Below are 16,963 nucleotides of genomic sequence, written 5' to 3'. Positions count from 1 at the left end.
CTAACATTTCCTAATTTATATGATTATTTTCTAAGCTATATGATTATATTGGAATGTGTCTAATTACTGAGCAACGTCATTACGACGTTTGCGATATTGGATGTGGTGGCTGCACTGTTTTCCCTCCTAGGCCTCCCCACTCCGCAGACGACAGTGCAAGGGGCTGAAAGTGTTATGAAGAACAAATGTAAGCTGTTTTTACTCTCTACTTCGGGCGATGAAAGATTGAGGCGTTATCATCAGTACGCATTTTTGCCAATCCCAAACGTTTCAGCATTCTTGCCAATTTGATGTCGAGAACATAATCCAAACAACCCCTGCGGGGCTTCTAACCCGTTCCTACTACTACATTTGCTGTGGATCTATATAGTACAAGGGCAAACTTATTTTAATGAAAGAAGTTTAATGAAAATTTTAAAACAATGATCGTTAAATCACTTTTTGAATATTATTTTTAATCTTATTTTAACGAAAGAAGTGTTATAAACATTTTTAAAAGTAGTAAAAAAAAAACTGTCCGTAGGCAGGATTCGAACCCTCGCCAAAAACATTTTTGTTACTAATATGCTACAATAGACCACTCGGCTACCAGAGCCGACAATAATTTTCGTTTATTTTGTGCTATATGTAGATCATGTCTTGTGATATCGCATCTGTATCGACCAATCAGATCAGAGGATATGCTGAAACGTTTGGGATCCGCAAATATGCAATCAGTACAGTACAGTGTTTTCGTGATTTGACTAAGATGTAACACTACGAAAGGGGAACAAAGCTACAGAACTATAAAAGTGAAAGTAAAAAAGAAAACTACAGCAGATTTCAGATGAGAAGCGGCATGGCCTTGAGTTGGCTTTACGCGGCGTCCAATTGGCTTTGAGCGGTGTTGACAATTCGCGACAAGCAGTTCTGCATGCTGACTTCTCGCGCTACTGCGAATCTTGACAATAGCAGAGGCGCTTATTAGAAATATTGATTTAGCACATTAACTGCTCACTTTACGAAGTAGAGGAAAGAATTACGAACACATACGTGAAAACTACATCTTTTTATGACAACTGGTTGTCATGATACACGCTTTGAAAGGTTTCCATATAAAACAATTAGTAAAACGAGCGTTGAGTCCCGTCTAATTTCCAGTGGATTTTTCTTCGATTTGGAAATGGAACTCAACTTTTATTAAAGGATAATCAGGGGTGTAACCAACAGGTTGTTCTAGGGGAACATTGCTTTCAGGGGGAGGAAAGCTTTTCACACATTAAAAACAGAACAAATGAACTATTTCAGAATATGAAAGCATTTTAACTCACCATGTATACTATACACATATTATGTTTTCTCGATGCTACCTTAACAAAAGACGGATCTTGACAGTACTGAAGTTGAAAAGCGGATTGTAAGAGATAAATCAATAAGCTATTCATAAGAAAACAAATGCTGTTTCTAGCAGTATGTTTATCCGACTTTGTGTTTATGTACTAAAGGGAAAAAAAAAAACTCGAAAAAATATCAACTCAGATATTATTATGCAATAATATAGTAGTGAGAGATCCTGGGGGGATTGAGTTAGCCAGGGCCCCTCATTTTATTTGTAAATGTGCAATATTAGGCATAATTTGAATGCAATTTGTCTTAAAATCATCATATATGCTTTCTGCATCTGAATGCACCCCCCCCCAAATTTACAGAGAAATCAGCGTCCTTGTAATTAGGTACAGAAACTGTATTGATGATGTTTTCTTTTTTCTTTTTTTAAAGATCTTATTTTATTATAAACGTTCCTAATTTGCATTAACTATTAAATAAGTTTACTAAACATATACTAGATGAACTTCATTTTGGGCCTGGAAATAGTTTGGAAAGTCAAGGCCCTCTTTTCCCCCGTTTCTACACCCTTGAGAATAGTAAGCGATCGAATTAAATAACAAGCCTCTGCAATTTGATTCATATATATATATAATATTCGATTCCCGGCGGGAGCTCATGTGGAAGAACAGAAGGTATGGGACATTCTTAATATTGTTTTGAAATTGCCTTCATGCAAGATTCTTCCTTATTCGACATAAGAAACGCAGTATGATTTTTTTTTCTTCGTTTCAATACCTTACGTATGTGTGGCCAATTACGTACTCCTTCTTTACTCCTCTAGCAGGGATGCAAAAGCACCAGGCGTCTGAGTGGTGTCATAAATTATTGTAACCCAAAACAAACTCGACCATATCGTGTTGCTTACGAATCAGATGGATTGTTGTTGTGAGACCTACATCAAGTATAAGAGTATGTTATTATAGGAACAGACATGGAAGCAAAGGAGCTGAGTGTGTGTAGGAACGCAACTTCTCTTCTAGCATAAACAGAATTCATCAGTGTCTAGGTTGCTTTCTTTCGTGGTAGTTCATTTGTTCTCCAAAATTATAGTTGACAATGTCTTTAAGGAAACCGAGTACAAGTGCGGAATTTTCTTTAAAAAAAAAAAAAAAAAAAAAAAAAAAGTGCTACGAAGTGAAGCTCGAAGAATTATTTTTTGTGTTTACAATTTTTGGAACTCATAATAAAAAATTTACAAGAGTCAGATTCAGACAATGGCGAAATATTAATTGACCTAGACGATAGTGAAAGTAGTGTTGAAGACGAACGTTTAGCAGTTCCACTGGAATAAGTTAATAGGTAGGTTATTCAGTTGCTATATATACTTCTAGGATACACAGCCAAAATCTTTGAGTTTGCTGGAATAGTATATTTACATTGTGAATAATGTTGCCAATGTATGTGTAATAATCTCAACTAGAGGAAGAGCGAGAAGGGAAAGGGGAGTCCGAAATCCGGCAACACCGCGCGGAATATCGCACAGCATTGGCTACTGCCCGTGATGCTTTACATCTGAAAAACACAATAGTTGTAAGTGAAATAATGTTTAAAAGTAACAAAATGCAAATAAAAGGAGTTGGAATCCGATGCTGCGAGTAATTATAAATCCTATCGGTGACAGGTTTGAGCGTTCATATATTTTTGGTAATGTATTCAAATATTTCATTTTTTGTTAGCTGCTGATAGTTACTTGTTATCTAATTAATTCCACGACCTTTTCAATAGGTTTTAAAAGCGAAAAAGTGTAAATTTGCCCTTTTTTGTGAGAAATACAAAAAAAAAAAAAAGAAAAAGAAAAAAAAAAGAACGGAGAGGCTAAGAGGCTAAAATATATATTTAGGGGAGCAACCTATCCAGAAATAAAAGGTGTCCCGTTTTTTATAGTTGACGATTTGGTCACCCTACTGTAGACCCATGTCTCATATAGCCTCATAGCTGACAGGGACTCAAAACTCAAGAAAATACTAAACGAAAATGGTTGAACAACATACAACACTTACAAATATACAAAAATTTGGGAGAATGAATTAGAGTGGCACAAAATAGAATCCTCTGATAGACTTCTATTTCTGTGGTGATGAACCTTCATTCATTTTGACTACAAGAAAGGTTGTTTTGCCTATTTGATCGAGGTGATTTTTATATTAACTCTATGCTTCCTAATTTCTAGCCCTTGTCTACGTATCATAATTTAGTATAAGCGATTTTCTGTTAGTGACCTTGAATGTAAACTACGTGCACCCCTACCCCTACCGGAATTGATCCCGGAACCACCACAAAGAAATTCGCTTTAGTCGATTTCTTTTTTTCTATACTCCATGCAGTGTTTAATGAGCCTTCAACGAAATCCGCATTAGGGTCATCGAATCATGCAAAGAGTCGACAAGAACAGACAGATCCCAAAAGCCAATATAAATTTCAGAAGAAACAAAAAAGAAGACTGAAGGCGGGAAATCCATTGTCTTGTTCATTGCTAATTTGATTTGAAAGTCATTGTTTAAAGTGTATGGCCAGAAGGAAATAAATAAGCTATCGAGGAAATTAATTCTTTTGAATTACTGGAAGACAGACTAAAAAGAAAAAGAAAGGAAAAAATATATGGTCATAAATGCATATTGTCAAGAGCGTCAACCCCTGAGTTGTTTCCGTCATGTCATGTTAATGCTTTAAGGTATTTTTGTAAGTTTTGTTTTCTGCTTTTCATTCTAATGTCATATGAACGATATGATGACTTGCACTTGAATATTAACAATGTAGAAGAAAGGATAGTTAATATCCCTACCACCAGGTAGCAGCACACTCGGAAGGCTAATGGTCGCCATGGTTGGGTATTAGTAAAACTGCATTACACTGGCCAAACAAAGTTTAAGATTAGTTTAAAGGAGAACTAATCATTATAGATGACAGCACGTTTTCCTCTGTCTTCCCAGTGTATTTTGGTAGGAAGCTACAATATTCACAAACGATTTCCTTAGAATCAAAGAGGTGATTTCGAAACTTTGCCTAGAAACGAACTGAATTAATAATTGAGAATGATCCGTGCAGTTTTAGATATCTGGTTTCATTCATTGTTGAAAGAGTTTCATTGTAGGGAGTATGTTCCAAAATTACGGTTTCAACAGTAAATAAAACAAAATAATTCAAAAAATGCACGAATTGTTCCCTGAATATATCTTCAATTTACGTTTGGATAAAGTCTGAATATTGACTTCTTGAATTTGATAGAATTATTTTGAATAGTGTCTCTCCATACAAACTATTCGTTGTGCCATCGATTGGTTGAATATTAATTTTTCAATTTAATTGAATTATTTTAAATATTGTCTCTTCATACAAAATACGTTGGAAAGATAAGTAGTATGTGGTGTCATCTATTGGGTGAATATTCATTTCATGAATTTGATTGAATTGTTTTGAATGTGGCTTCTCCATACAAAATACATTGAAAAGATAGGAGGTACATGGTTCCATCTATTGGTTGAACATTTATCTCTTGAATTTGATTGAATTATTTTGAAAAGTTGTCACTCCGTTCAAAAAATATTGGAAAGATAGAAGGTATGTGGTGCCATCTATTGGTTGAATATTCATCTCTTGAATTTGATTGAATTATTTTGAATATTATCGCTCCATACAAAATACATTAGAAAAGTAGGGAAAACGTGCTGCCTTTATCGGTGATAACTGGTGGCCTTTAGTGTGTGGCGGTATGAAGACGATTTCTTTGTAAGATGTGTCCAATCCAATTGACCTTCCTACGAAGGATGCTGGCTAAAAGCGCCTTCTTCTGCTTCACGCAGTGTTCGCAAGCTTCCTTAAGAAAATTTCGCTCGACTGACAAAATTTTCCCTTTTCTTATCAAAATTTTCCTAGTTTGTTGAGTGTCCAATTCCTATGACAGAAGTTATGTGATTAATTTAGCTACATAAAAAAAAGTACCAACCGCATTTGTTTTGTGCATTACTTTTTTCTTCCATTTTTAATACTTTTTCTTTCACATGTTTTTCCTACAAAACATACACAAATATAGCCAACCAGCAATAGGTGCAAATTATGCCTCGTACTCTGAACACACACACACATACATACAACATATTGCTATTGTGTTGGTTTATTTCTGAAGAACAAAGAAACATATAAGCAATTATATTGGTCATTCAGTCAGCTCAAAAATTTCCCTGAATTTTCACGTTTTATCGAAAAAAAAAATCATTTTTTTTTCCTTTTTGCCAAATTTACCTCAAACTACGAACACTGGTCTTACGTGATAAAATGCAGTAATATTAGTAGTTTAGTGTGTACATACAAGAAAGGCAAAAAATATCCAAAATTGTGCCTTATAAACAAGAGCGCCGATTTCTCTGTAAATTTTTGGGGGGGGGGGGCATTCAGATGCAGAAAGCATATAAATGAGGATTTTAAAACAAATTGCATTCAAATTATACCAAATATTATAAATTTACAAATACAGTAAGGGGGCCCACATGAGCTTTGGGAGGCCCGGGCCCCCTCGGCCCCCAGGGATCGGCGCCCTTGCTTATAAAGTTTTAAAATATTAGAAAATTATAACCTCTCGTTTTGTTATTTATTATTCACAACTAAATTTCAACAACGCTTTTAGAGTGAGAGAAGTTTCTGGAGAATAATTTCACGTAAAGAAAAAAAAAAAAAAAAACGATAGTATTCAGGAGAATATGAAATGGCAAGTAAGATTAGGATGACCATAATTTCAACAACTTTATTGTATTGTATTTATTGCGTTCCATGTATCAAATATATATGCATATCATACCTTGGTATAGAATATGTCAGAACACTAACATGTGTATTAATACCTACTATATATACACACAGTAGCGTATTCACGATTTTGTTTCGAGGTGTTTGCTAACTTTATTCCTGGAAATGTGAAAATTCTGCAAGATGTTTCATTTGCTTTAAAATAGTAAATAAAATTTTGGCGGCGGGGACTTAAGCCCGGAAACCTCCTCCTAAATACTAAATATCATTAAAGCATAGACAATTTTTCTCAGGATCACGACATCTACAACATTCATTTACACCGAAATAAAAATATCATTATACCTGGCTTTTTTTTTTTTTTGAAAAAAAATCTGGTCATGTAGTGGCCAAACTTTTACAATTCGATGGTTGTGTCCATTAAGATTTTTTTCTCATAATGAGAAGATCTTCAACATATCTCAGTTTTATTCAATCTTACCGAAATCCAAAACATCTTGTACTCGGCTATTTTTAAGAAAGTACCCCTGTAGTGACCCAACGATTTGTGATTTGTAGTTATGTCCATTGAGACTTTCTCTCAGGATGACATTATCTACAACGTATCACGGTTTCTGTCACTGACCGAAATACAGAACATCACTATCTTCGGCTGCTTTCAAAAAAGTGGCCTCGTAGTGACCAAACGGCCAGTGATTAGTGGTTGTGCCCATTAAGACCTTTTCTTCAGGATCACAATATCTACAACATATCACGGTTTCAAGCAATTCGACAGAAATCCAGAATACAGTTACTTTCTGTTTCCAAAAAAGCGACCCTGTAGTAGCCAAACGGTCAATGATTGGTAGTTGTGTCTATTGAGACTTTTTCTCAGGATCACAACCTGTGTTTCTTTCAGAAAAAAAGTCCCGGGGACACACTTAGTATTCGGGGCGAGCACTGTTGGTACTATTCTATTTATTATTATATTATAGACATATTTCGGTCTCCTCCGAGGGGGAAGGGGCACTCTCAGAGCTCCAAGGTGAAGTGTCCCACTCAAAAACGTGTCTGGAAGAAACACTGATCACATCATCTACAACATATCACAGTTTCAGTCATTTTCATCGAAATCCAGAATATCACTATCTTCGGTTGCCTCCAAAAAAGTGTCCGTGTAGTGGCCAAACTATCAGTGATTGATGGTTATGCCCATTGAGACTTTTCTATAATATATATATATATATATCACGATTTCAAGCAATTCTACCGAAATCCAATTTCCGTAAGAATTGTGCGTACTCCTTTGTCATTTCGAAGGGGGATATTTCCCCCTTCAACCCTTTCCTCGCAAAAACGACAAAACCCGTATTTCCTACTTTGAAGTTATCTTTGCATTGGCAGAGTTTCGTTTCTTTAAAGTGGCCCTTTTAATCAAGGGGACCCTTTTTTTGAAAAGGGGCCCTTTACCCCCCTTAACCTATTTTCCGAAAGAAACAAAAAAATAAGTGTTGATTTATTTTCGATCTAGTATATATGTGCCAAGTTTGAAGAAAATCGGATGAAGAGGAACCGTTGTGAAGCTATCTCCTTTACACTTTCACTTTTTGGACTTGACGGGGTTTTGGCCCAAAGTCTTCAATTGCTGTAGATACTTTAGAGTTATTATCATGCTTTTCTGTTAGAAACTCATTGACAGAATAAAATGCAAAATGCGAATGAGACACTTACATGGGTAGGGGAGAGGAGGAAAATTGGTACACGGGGCACGAAGTAGATATTTTTCCACTGTGAGGAGGTAAATGGACAACAGTTTGATGTTGGCAACATTGGTGACAAACGAACATCGTGAGGCACAGTTGATGGATGGACGCAGCGTTCTTTTCTCTGTGCAGAAAAAACTTGATTTCTTAGAGTAAAAGTAAGTTTTTACTTATGTCTTTGTAAGCTTATATTTGTAACAAGCACTGGATTTTTGAAAACTTATGTATGTTGCATGAAAGTGTAATTCTTTACAAATAATTTCATTTATGTTCAATTGTCCTGCGTGGAGTAATTTTTCAGTTCTATTAATTAATGATCCTGGAGTTCGGTGCCCCCACTGCTCTGTACCAATCTACCCCTTCCATTTGTAATAGACTACTCTTTGTGCATTTCCCATGTATCACAGTTTTCATTGTGATTAACATCAAGTAGAAAAAGTTCTAATAATATAGGCTATCTCTTGTGTGATCGCTTGATTTTTGTAATCAAAGCATAAAAATTAACCAAAATATTATTATTATATTTATATTTCCGACTTTCCGAAACTATAGGTATAGTCGATAGGTACACAAACTTTCGAGTGGAAAATTGTTTAACCATTTAGGAGCCACGATAAATAAAATGTAAAGGTTCTTCCCCCCAGGTCATAACATGCGAGTAATTTTAATGGGCACATGTCTAACAAAATCAACCTCAAATATATATTTATACATGGACGCTACAAGCCAACGTCTAGTAAGCGTCATATTTATTCGACTTGCTGCAACCTATGTGAAAGTTACTCGGCGAAAATCTTGAAACTTATAAAGGCAACCAAGAGAGTTCTGTCGCTTTTTGTGGAAGTCTGTGTTCACTTGGCCCTCACACCGTGAGTTAAATGCGAATGGAGATAAGGCGAAGGTCAGTTGTTGGTGTGGATATACCCAACATACTACCTGATTGTGGCAGTTCAGTTACACAGTGAACTTGCGTAAGGTCAGAGTGAATATGGGACCTCCACAGAGTGTCAAAAGGGCGTGTATGCTGTACGTCTTCACATTGGAGTCAAACGCCGCTGCAGCGGGGCGAAAGATATGCCATGCTTTTGGTGAGTCGTGATACGCGGACCGTGCAACGGTGGTTTAATAAGTTTAAAGGCGGTAACGAAACACTGGAAGACGCACCACGTGCCGGAAGACCAACACATGTACAAAATGAAGATCTTCAGGCAGCAATTAAGGCGAACATGTGAGACATGTGAGGAACTGAGACTACAATACAGTGTAAGTGAAGAAACTGTTCGGCAGCACCAGGACCTTCACTAACTTGAGAAGCACTACAAGTTGGGTCGATGGGTTCCACATGATTGGATACGAGCCAGAAGGGAACGCGACCAGATACCTGTGTTTCTTTGCTTTTTTGTCTGAGGAAGGAGCTATTTCTAGACAGGGTGTTGACATATGATGAGAAGTGAGTCATGTACGAAGCTCTACGGCGCCGTCATCATTGGTTAGCATCCCATGAACCGGTTCAAAAACAGCCGAAACCAGAACTGCCCTAAAAGAATGTCCTCCTGTATGTTTGGTGGAATGCTCGTGGCATCGTGCATTGGGAACTGCTACCAGCTTGTCAGATCACCAATGCAACTGTGTACTGTCAGCAGTTGGTTTGCATTCAAGAACAACTCAAAACTATGGAGCCAGCACAGTACTGGCAACAGCAAAGGGGCGCTCCTATTACAGGACAACGCTAAGCCCCATGTGGCTAGGATGACCCTGGACACCATTCTATGCCTTGGATGGGAAACACTATTGCATCCGTCATACTCCCAGGACATTGCACCACCCTATTATCACCTATACTACCGCGATGGAATGCATGGCCTTCCAGAATTGGCAGAATGTCGTCGATGCTGATGGGACTATTTTTGATCTTTTAGCTACGTCTTAGGTGACATATTGATGTTTGAACGTTGGGGATGAAAAAGCGACGGAACTTTCTTGGTTACTTGCTTTATAATAACAAAGCTCCGCCTCCTTTGTAGACAAGAGGACGCTCGAACCAAAATTATAACATCTTTTCCAGTTAGTAGTTGAGGTATGAAAGCTTTCAAAATTTTGTAAATTGTAGGTAGTCCTTGGATTATTTACTTCTATTTTTCCTTATAGAGACAGAACCTCATTTATAGTACGTTTTTATCTTTGTAAATAGCTTGCGTAACTTTTAAAATTTTGATAAGAACACAAGCAAGCATTGGACTTATTTATTTTATTTTTTATTTTTATTTTATTTTATTTTATTTATTTATTTTTTTGGTAACAGGTTGAACTAGATCCGTTGAATTACTAAAGATTCTTACAAAACTTCACATTCTTTTTATGAGACATGCTTTTATTTTTCGTTTTTGCTGCCGTAGGTCATTAAATCTATTGTTAAAATCCTTGAGTTTGTGGAAGTTTAATAGAATATTATATCTCAAAATATTTCATGGAAAAATAAAACAAAATTACGTTATCTCTATTATCAAAAAGTATGTGTGATATTTCACTTTGCTCGTACCAATCTGCCCCAAGCCAGTACCAATCTGCCCTCACATGGGGAAGATTGGTACAGATTGCAGACCTTTCGTAAAATGTAATTTACTCCAGGTAGGACATTAGTAAAAACAATATTGTACATTGTAAATGTGACTAAAGAATCCCAGTTTAAGTAGGGAAAAAAATCAAGTCTCTCAAGGTGACGGTATGTTCTAAAATCTCGGGTAAGTAAAAATCGTACCAATGTTCCCCTCTCCCCTATATAGGGATGCGCACGAGACAAGATTTGTGGCTGTCTCGACTCGACAATGTGCTGTAAAAGTGATGTCTCGACTCGAAAAATATATATTTTTCTATTGGAAGAGCCGTGTCTCGACCCGAATTTTGTCAGGAAAATCCTGTCTCGACTCGTCTCGTGCGCATTCCTACCCCTATAGACCTACATAAATGCAATAAAAGCTTTTTTTCGGAATAAATTAATAGTTATCTAGTAAAACAGTACTATAAAATGAAAATCTGAAGTGCAACCATGTTGAGTTACATAATGAAAATTACAATAAAATTATTTATCATGTTTTGTACTGCCAAAAAAATCTGTGCCAAATTGTCTATTTAAAAATCGGAGCAATATTTTGTATGTATTCTCAAAATGAGACACTCCCAACTAATCGGGATGTATAATAATCCGAAGTAACAGGTTCTATTCTCCTTGATTTTGATAAAGGGATGCAGTATCTAGGCCCGTAGCTCGAGAGGTGGCCAGATGTCACAGTTTCCTCTTGCGATCACCTTCAGTCTCCCTGAAATTTCCAGTTGTATGTTTAGATAAAAGTGCGTTTAAAAGAAATAATAAGCAGGCAAAAAATGTGAGGTGCACTCAGATAAGTCCCTAAAATTACCTCAGCCTCCCTGTTTTCTGGCTACGTCCTTGGCTATACCCCACAACTTAAACATGAAAAAGTGCCTATTTTAAAAAGTACATTGTTTTAAATTTTTAATAATGTTTAAGTACCGGTGCTTTGCCCTAATTGTAAAATAAGTTGAAATAAATAAAAATAAAACAAAAAGCAGTGTGCTGCATGTAATATTGTATATTGTCTGGGATTGTAATCTTTTATTTCATGATTTCATGCTGATGTTTTCTTCTTCTTCTTCTATAAACGTTTTTGAGCTCCTGAATATGGGCTACTCACTATTGTTCACGGTCGTTATTTATAATATGAATCATATTTAGCAAGTGACTCTTACTGTAGTTCAATTTTATAATGTTTTATTATTATTATTATTATTATTATTATTATTATTATTATTATTATTATTATTATTATTATTATTTCTTTCTTTCTTTTCTTTCTTTGTAATCAAATTACAGCTGAATAACGGTAGCTTGGAAAGTTTCACGAAACACCTTTATAGGTTGCCATCTCGTGTCAAGGGTCGATCGTGGGATCCAGTTCTCACTTCATTGTTTTCTGGGGACGCCCGTGTAAGAACACTTTCTGACATCGTAATATTTGTCAATGTAATGTTTTTCACAGCAGGCACGAGAGGGCAGTAAAAGGCAGTCTGATGGAGAAACTTTGTACGTTTACTAGTAGATGGCAGCAAAAGAGTGATGTTTGTTGGCGCTCAATACATGTTGCCAAGCTTACTCGAGAGAACAGAACAGAGCGTGAATGACTTAATAATCGTTTTCCTTTGCGCAATTGGGCTATATTCCAACACCTACTTCTTCCCTTCATTTTAAAGTTAATGAAAAATTGTGTAACTTTTATTTTTCATTTTCTTTTAAAAAGAGTGAATTATTCAGTTTGAAAGCAACATACCTAATATTGTTGTCAAGAAGAAAAACTTTCTATAAGAACAACGTTCTTAAATATATTCCTTGTGACCGCTGTGATAATAGCATTCTTTGTGCAATAATGTTCCTTATTGTTTCATCCTGCACCGTAAAATATGATCAAGACTTTATGTTAATAATGTGATTTTTCCCCTTCATTTTTCAAAAACGTGTTGTAGATTCATCCCAAGTGCTTACTGTTATAAGCCATTCTGAGAAATTATTTTATTTCCTTAATCCAAATGCGCCTACAAAAATTTTTCTTGGGAGTTCAGAATCGAAAGATTGGAGGGTTCTGGACTGACTGGGTCCCCGTAAGCGGGTCCCTAGTCCATACGAAACGTTACTTAAAAAGAATTATGAAGTTTGACTTCCCCATGGGTGTGCGCTTACCTCAATCATATCAAGTGATTGCCGTGATTGTTCATTAACTAAATAACTATAGATGGCTTTAGCCCGTATCGTTTAGGGTCAATTCAGCGCAAAATTGGCGTTATAGTTTGCGATAAATGACATTATATACTGATTTTGCAATAACGGCAGTAACGCAAATCTTACGTTTTGTAATAATTGATCGTCCTATATATATATATATATATATATATATATATATATATATATATATATATATATATATATATATATATATATATATATATATATATATAGGCCTATATATATATACCACCAAAATTTCTTATGTATATTTTTTTGCGATGCGTTGCTGCCTGAAAAATTTTGCAGACTAACATGAAATGAAACTGTTATCTTTTCAAGCTTATATTCTCGTAAAGATCAAATAGCTCTATTATAATCGGATCTTCTGAAAAGTTTAGTGTGATAGTGACCACATACGAAAAACCTGGACTATTACTAGCTATCTGTTTTAAATATAGCAATAAAATTAATTTATTCTTTGGATACCAGTAATATACACAATGATAAAATGAGAAGTATAGTTTAGTTTAAAAAATCATAGTAAATAAGTTAAAATCTCCGCAAAACAATGGATCTTATGCAGAATGTCTTATGATTAGTGTCATACTAAAGGCCTGATTACTGCATGAATCATGTTAGTCGAACTTTTAGTATGGCACTAATCAATCCTCAGAATGACTCAGCATAAGACCCATTGTGAATAGATTGTAGGAAATCCCAAAACCTCACACAAGGTAGTCATTTTGGCAATATAATCCTGCAATTTATTAATCGCCAAGATGATGCACTTGTTTGACTTTTTGGGCCTTATGCAGAGTCATGCTGAAGCATGTTTGGTGCCATACTAAAGGGTTCAACTAACATATCTTTCTTGCAGTAGTCAGGCATTTAGTATGACTCTAATCATACGTCAAAACAACTCTGCATAAGGCGGTTTCAGATTATGATACTAATGTAACTACTAAATATACAAACTCGTGTTTAACAAAATCATTTAAATTTATAAAAGAAAAAGCTTGAACTCTAATTAACATGTTGAGTTTCCAACTTAAAACATTAAAATTCAAATCTGATTCATGACTCAAAGTCCAACTTAGCGTTTATGCTGAGTCATAAGCTGGCAACAGTGTCGTGGTTATCTGATGTAATAGTAGTCTGTGGCAACTCCGCGTTTCTAGAAGGATCCGGCAAAGGCGAAGGGCAAGGTGCAGCACGAAGCACACGTGCGAATCGATAAACTTGTGCACAGTGCATTTTCAGCAGTTTATTTGTTAAGTTTACTTGTGAAAACTTGTCCAGTTACAAGTTCGTGAAATTTCCATCCAGCTATGGCACGAGCAGCTTTTAGAAATCTCCAGCCGTTGTTCGATCGAGTGCTAGTGCGTCGAGCAGAAGCAATTGAAAAAACACGAGGTGGAATTGTTCTTCCAGAGAAGGCCCAAGCCAAAGTAATGCATGGAACAGTTGTTGCAGTTGGCCCTGGAGCACGAAATGATAAAGGAGATCATGTCCCATTGTCAGTGAAAGTTGGGGATACTGTTCTGCTTCCAGAGTTCGGCGGTACCAAAGTTGAGTTAGAAGATGATCACAACTATTCTCTTTTTAGAGAATCTGATATCTTAGCTAAGATAGATAAGGCTGCTGTAGCTGCAGAAGCAGCCGCAGTTGCTCAGTGAACAGTGCGACAGACTATAACAGTGTTTTAAGTTCCAATGAATTAGACCCATTATGTAGCTTTATAAAGTTCATTTTTGGGTTTTTTCGAATGTGAAGGCAGGACATGCTGAAGTGACTTTGAAATACAAGTAGTAAGCGTGTTGACAAGTACAGAGCTAATATGCAAGTTACTTGTGAAACTATTGTAGGGCGTATAATATGTTAAATTCCAAAAATATATTGTTATTTTGACGTGAATAGTTTCTCTTTAAATCTCCTTAATGTCTGAAGTTTGTGTTGATGAAAAGTCTTCTAGGCGAAATGGGGAGCTCTGATTTGTGTTGATTTCATGTAATATTTTTTTTTAACAAATGTCATTATTTCTGTTTGTGAGTTCTGTTAGTTTGCTGAAGATGTGGTAGGTAAATCAGTAGTGAATGGAAAATAAATTGTTACCAAAATACGTACGTGAATTCTATGATTGAAAGTGACGTTCACTGTGCGTTTTTTTTTTCATTCAAATGTCGCAAAGTAGATCCAGTTTTTTTTTTTTTTTGGGGGGGGGGGAAGCTCGAAGTTAATTCCAGCATTTCTTGTAAAATTTTGGGAATTTACGTAGAAGTGGATAATGCTCTTTTGTGTTTGATAATAAAATAGAGCGGAAGTTTTATTTTTTTATAAACGGGTATAAACATGGAACTATTAGCAAGTGGCGGGATCTACTTGGCGCAAGGTTTCCACATGGTTGGATTGTGGGAAAGTAGCAAGCAATTGTATTCTGACACTATGAAGTGAACAAGACAGTGTGCAGAGGGATCATACAAGTGTCGCAAAGCTTGTACAACACAAGTCTTTTTATGCTACATCAAGTGGCTTTCAACTACGCTCACCGTCGCTGAAGCGATTCTTCCTTCGGACGCGCCCCCTCGCTACCTCATAGACCTTCGAGTTTTGCTTCTGCCCGGACCCAGATGGCATTCGTGCTTTTTGGTGACAATTTAGCATCAGATAGTTCGTGTTCTATGCACTATAGTTTTTATGCCATACCTCCACACGGTATTTATGCTCAGCCCGGATTAACTGCCACAGGTCATTGCCCCAAAAGTAAACAAAGTATAAATACATGATTTTTAAATTTTCGTAGCTTTTGTTACGCTTTTGGTCGAAAACCAGATGAACTTCGGAATAATACCGGCTGTGTGTAAGTACTGCGGTTAGGACAGCTAATATAAATACCGTAAACTAATCTGGTACGTGACTACTAAGAGCACGGATGCTATCTAACGGTCAGGGCAGGAGCACAGCAAGGGGGCCAGGGCAGGCGTGTCAGTGATGGTGGGTATGAGCGTATAACGATGTCGCTAAAATCATTGCATTACGCTGTTGTACTTCCTTTCTTACATTCACTGCGATGACTTTTTTTTTTTTTTTTCAATTTCGACACTACCTTCACAGAACTTAGGACAACAGACCCGTTTGTAGTACAGGTGCATGGTTCTGCTACATGACCTTCCGTCTGCATTTATTTATTTATTTAATGATTTATTTATTTATTTATTCACCAACATGATGTTCATATTTGAATACGTGACTTGCTCCATTTCTTTATTTTCGATGGCTTTCAGTCTATACTTAAATCAAGGATTCTCTCTTCTTGCACTTACATGTGCTGTTTTGCTTAAGAATGTATTCCACAATTTCGGTCCGTTCTAGCTTCCGAAGTGAGTTGGTGAGCATGGTTTACAACGAACAGAAATAAAAGAACAGTTTCCTAAACAAATAGCTAGATGCGTGCGCAATGTGAGTGAACTTATATGAATATTTTATGTTATGAAGGAACAACTTTGACAATAATTGTTGGTTTTGTACAGAGGTTAACGGAAGTAATGAGTGTACTATGGTTGCAACAGTTGTTTTTTCAGTTAAAAACACGAGCCGGGTTTGCTGTATAATACAAATTGCAGTAGATACTAGAATTTATGTCGGTAATTTTTTTGTTTTAATACTTGTACTAGAACAAAATATCAGTGTTACTTACGACAAATTTTCTAATTCATTTAGTAATCTTCAGTTCGTATTTTATAATTATTGTTCATTTCGGTTCAGTTGTTAACAATAATTATTGTTCATTTCGGTTCATTGGTAGTGCAGTATTCAAAACAACTAATTTTACATGTAAATCAAAAGCATGTAGGTGCAGTTTTACTATACGGATCCGTAGATTTATGAAGTTTACAGAAGAAATTTCTAATATTTTAATAAAGTAGTGTATAAGTAATGGAAATATAGTGTACACTTACCTCTGAGATGGAGTTACGTGGACGTATAGAAGTCGAACCTGAAATGCACGTAATCTTCCCATAATTGTCATAAAATTTTGCCAAGTCTATGATTTTATTTCGAGTGCAGAACTCAACCAACCCCTGCGGGGCTTCTAACTCGTTCCTACTACGACTACACCTACTTGTACTATGGATCCGCATAGTAAAACTACACGTTACGCTTGGTGTTTTGCAGAAGACTTGATAAAGTGAACCAGCACCGGAGAATGCAAGAGCACACCTCGAAAATGATTGCTGAAGGTACAGAAAAAGAAACCAGAGAGAAAGTAGTATGTTCTTTGGGAATTTGTGTGGATCCGTATAGTAAAACTACACGAGCA

At 36.1% G+C, this 16,963-nt stretch overlaps 2 protein-coding genes across 5 annotated transcripts in view; both read left to right on the top strand.

The window, feature by feature from the left end:
• The window catches only part of Rab23 (RAS oncogene family member Rab23), a 364,665-nt gene that overhangs the window by 326,119 nt on the left and 21,583 nt on the right, over nucleotides 1-16,963 (top strand). The gene's annotated exons all lie outside the window — the stretch shown is intronic.
• On the top strand, nucleotides 13,802-14,768 carry LOC145683743 (10 kDa heat shock protein, mitochondrial). Its single transcript, XM_081755277.1, has one exon. It carries the CDS (start codon nucleotides 13,974-13,976, stop codon nucleotides 14,319-14,321), a length of 348 nt encoding a protein of 115 aa, XP_081611403.1. The 5' UTR covers nucleotides 13,802-13,973; the 3' UTR covers nucleotides 14,322-14,768.

The sequence above is a fragment of the Thermobia domestica genome, chromosome 1, assembly GCF_964235325.1.
Source record: "Thermobia domestica chromosome 1, izTheDome1.hap1.1, whole genome shotgun sequence".
Taxonomy (NCBI): domain Eukaryota; kingdom Metazoa; phylum Arthropoda; class Insecta; order Zygentoma; family Lepismatidae; genus Thermobia; species Thermobia domestica.
This window is presented reverse-complemented; position numbering and strand designations above follow the sequence as displayed.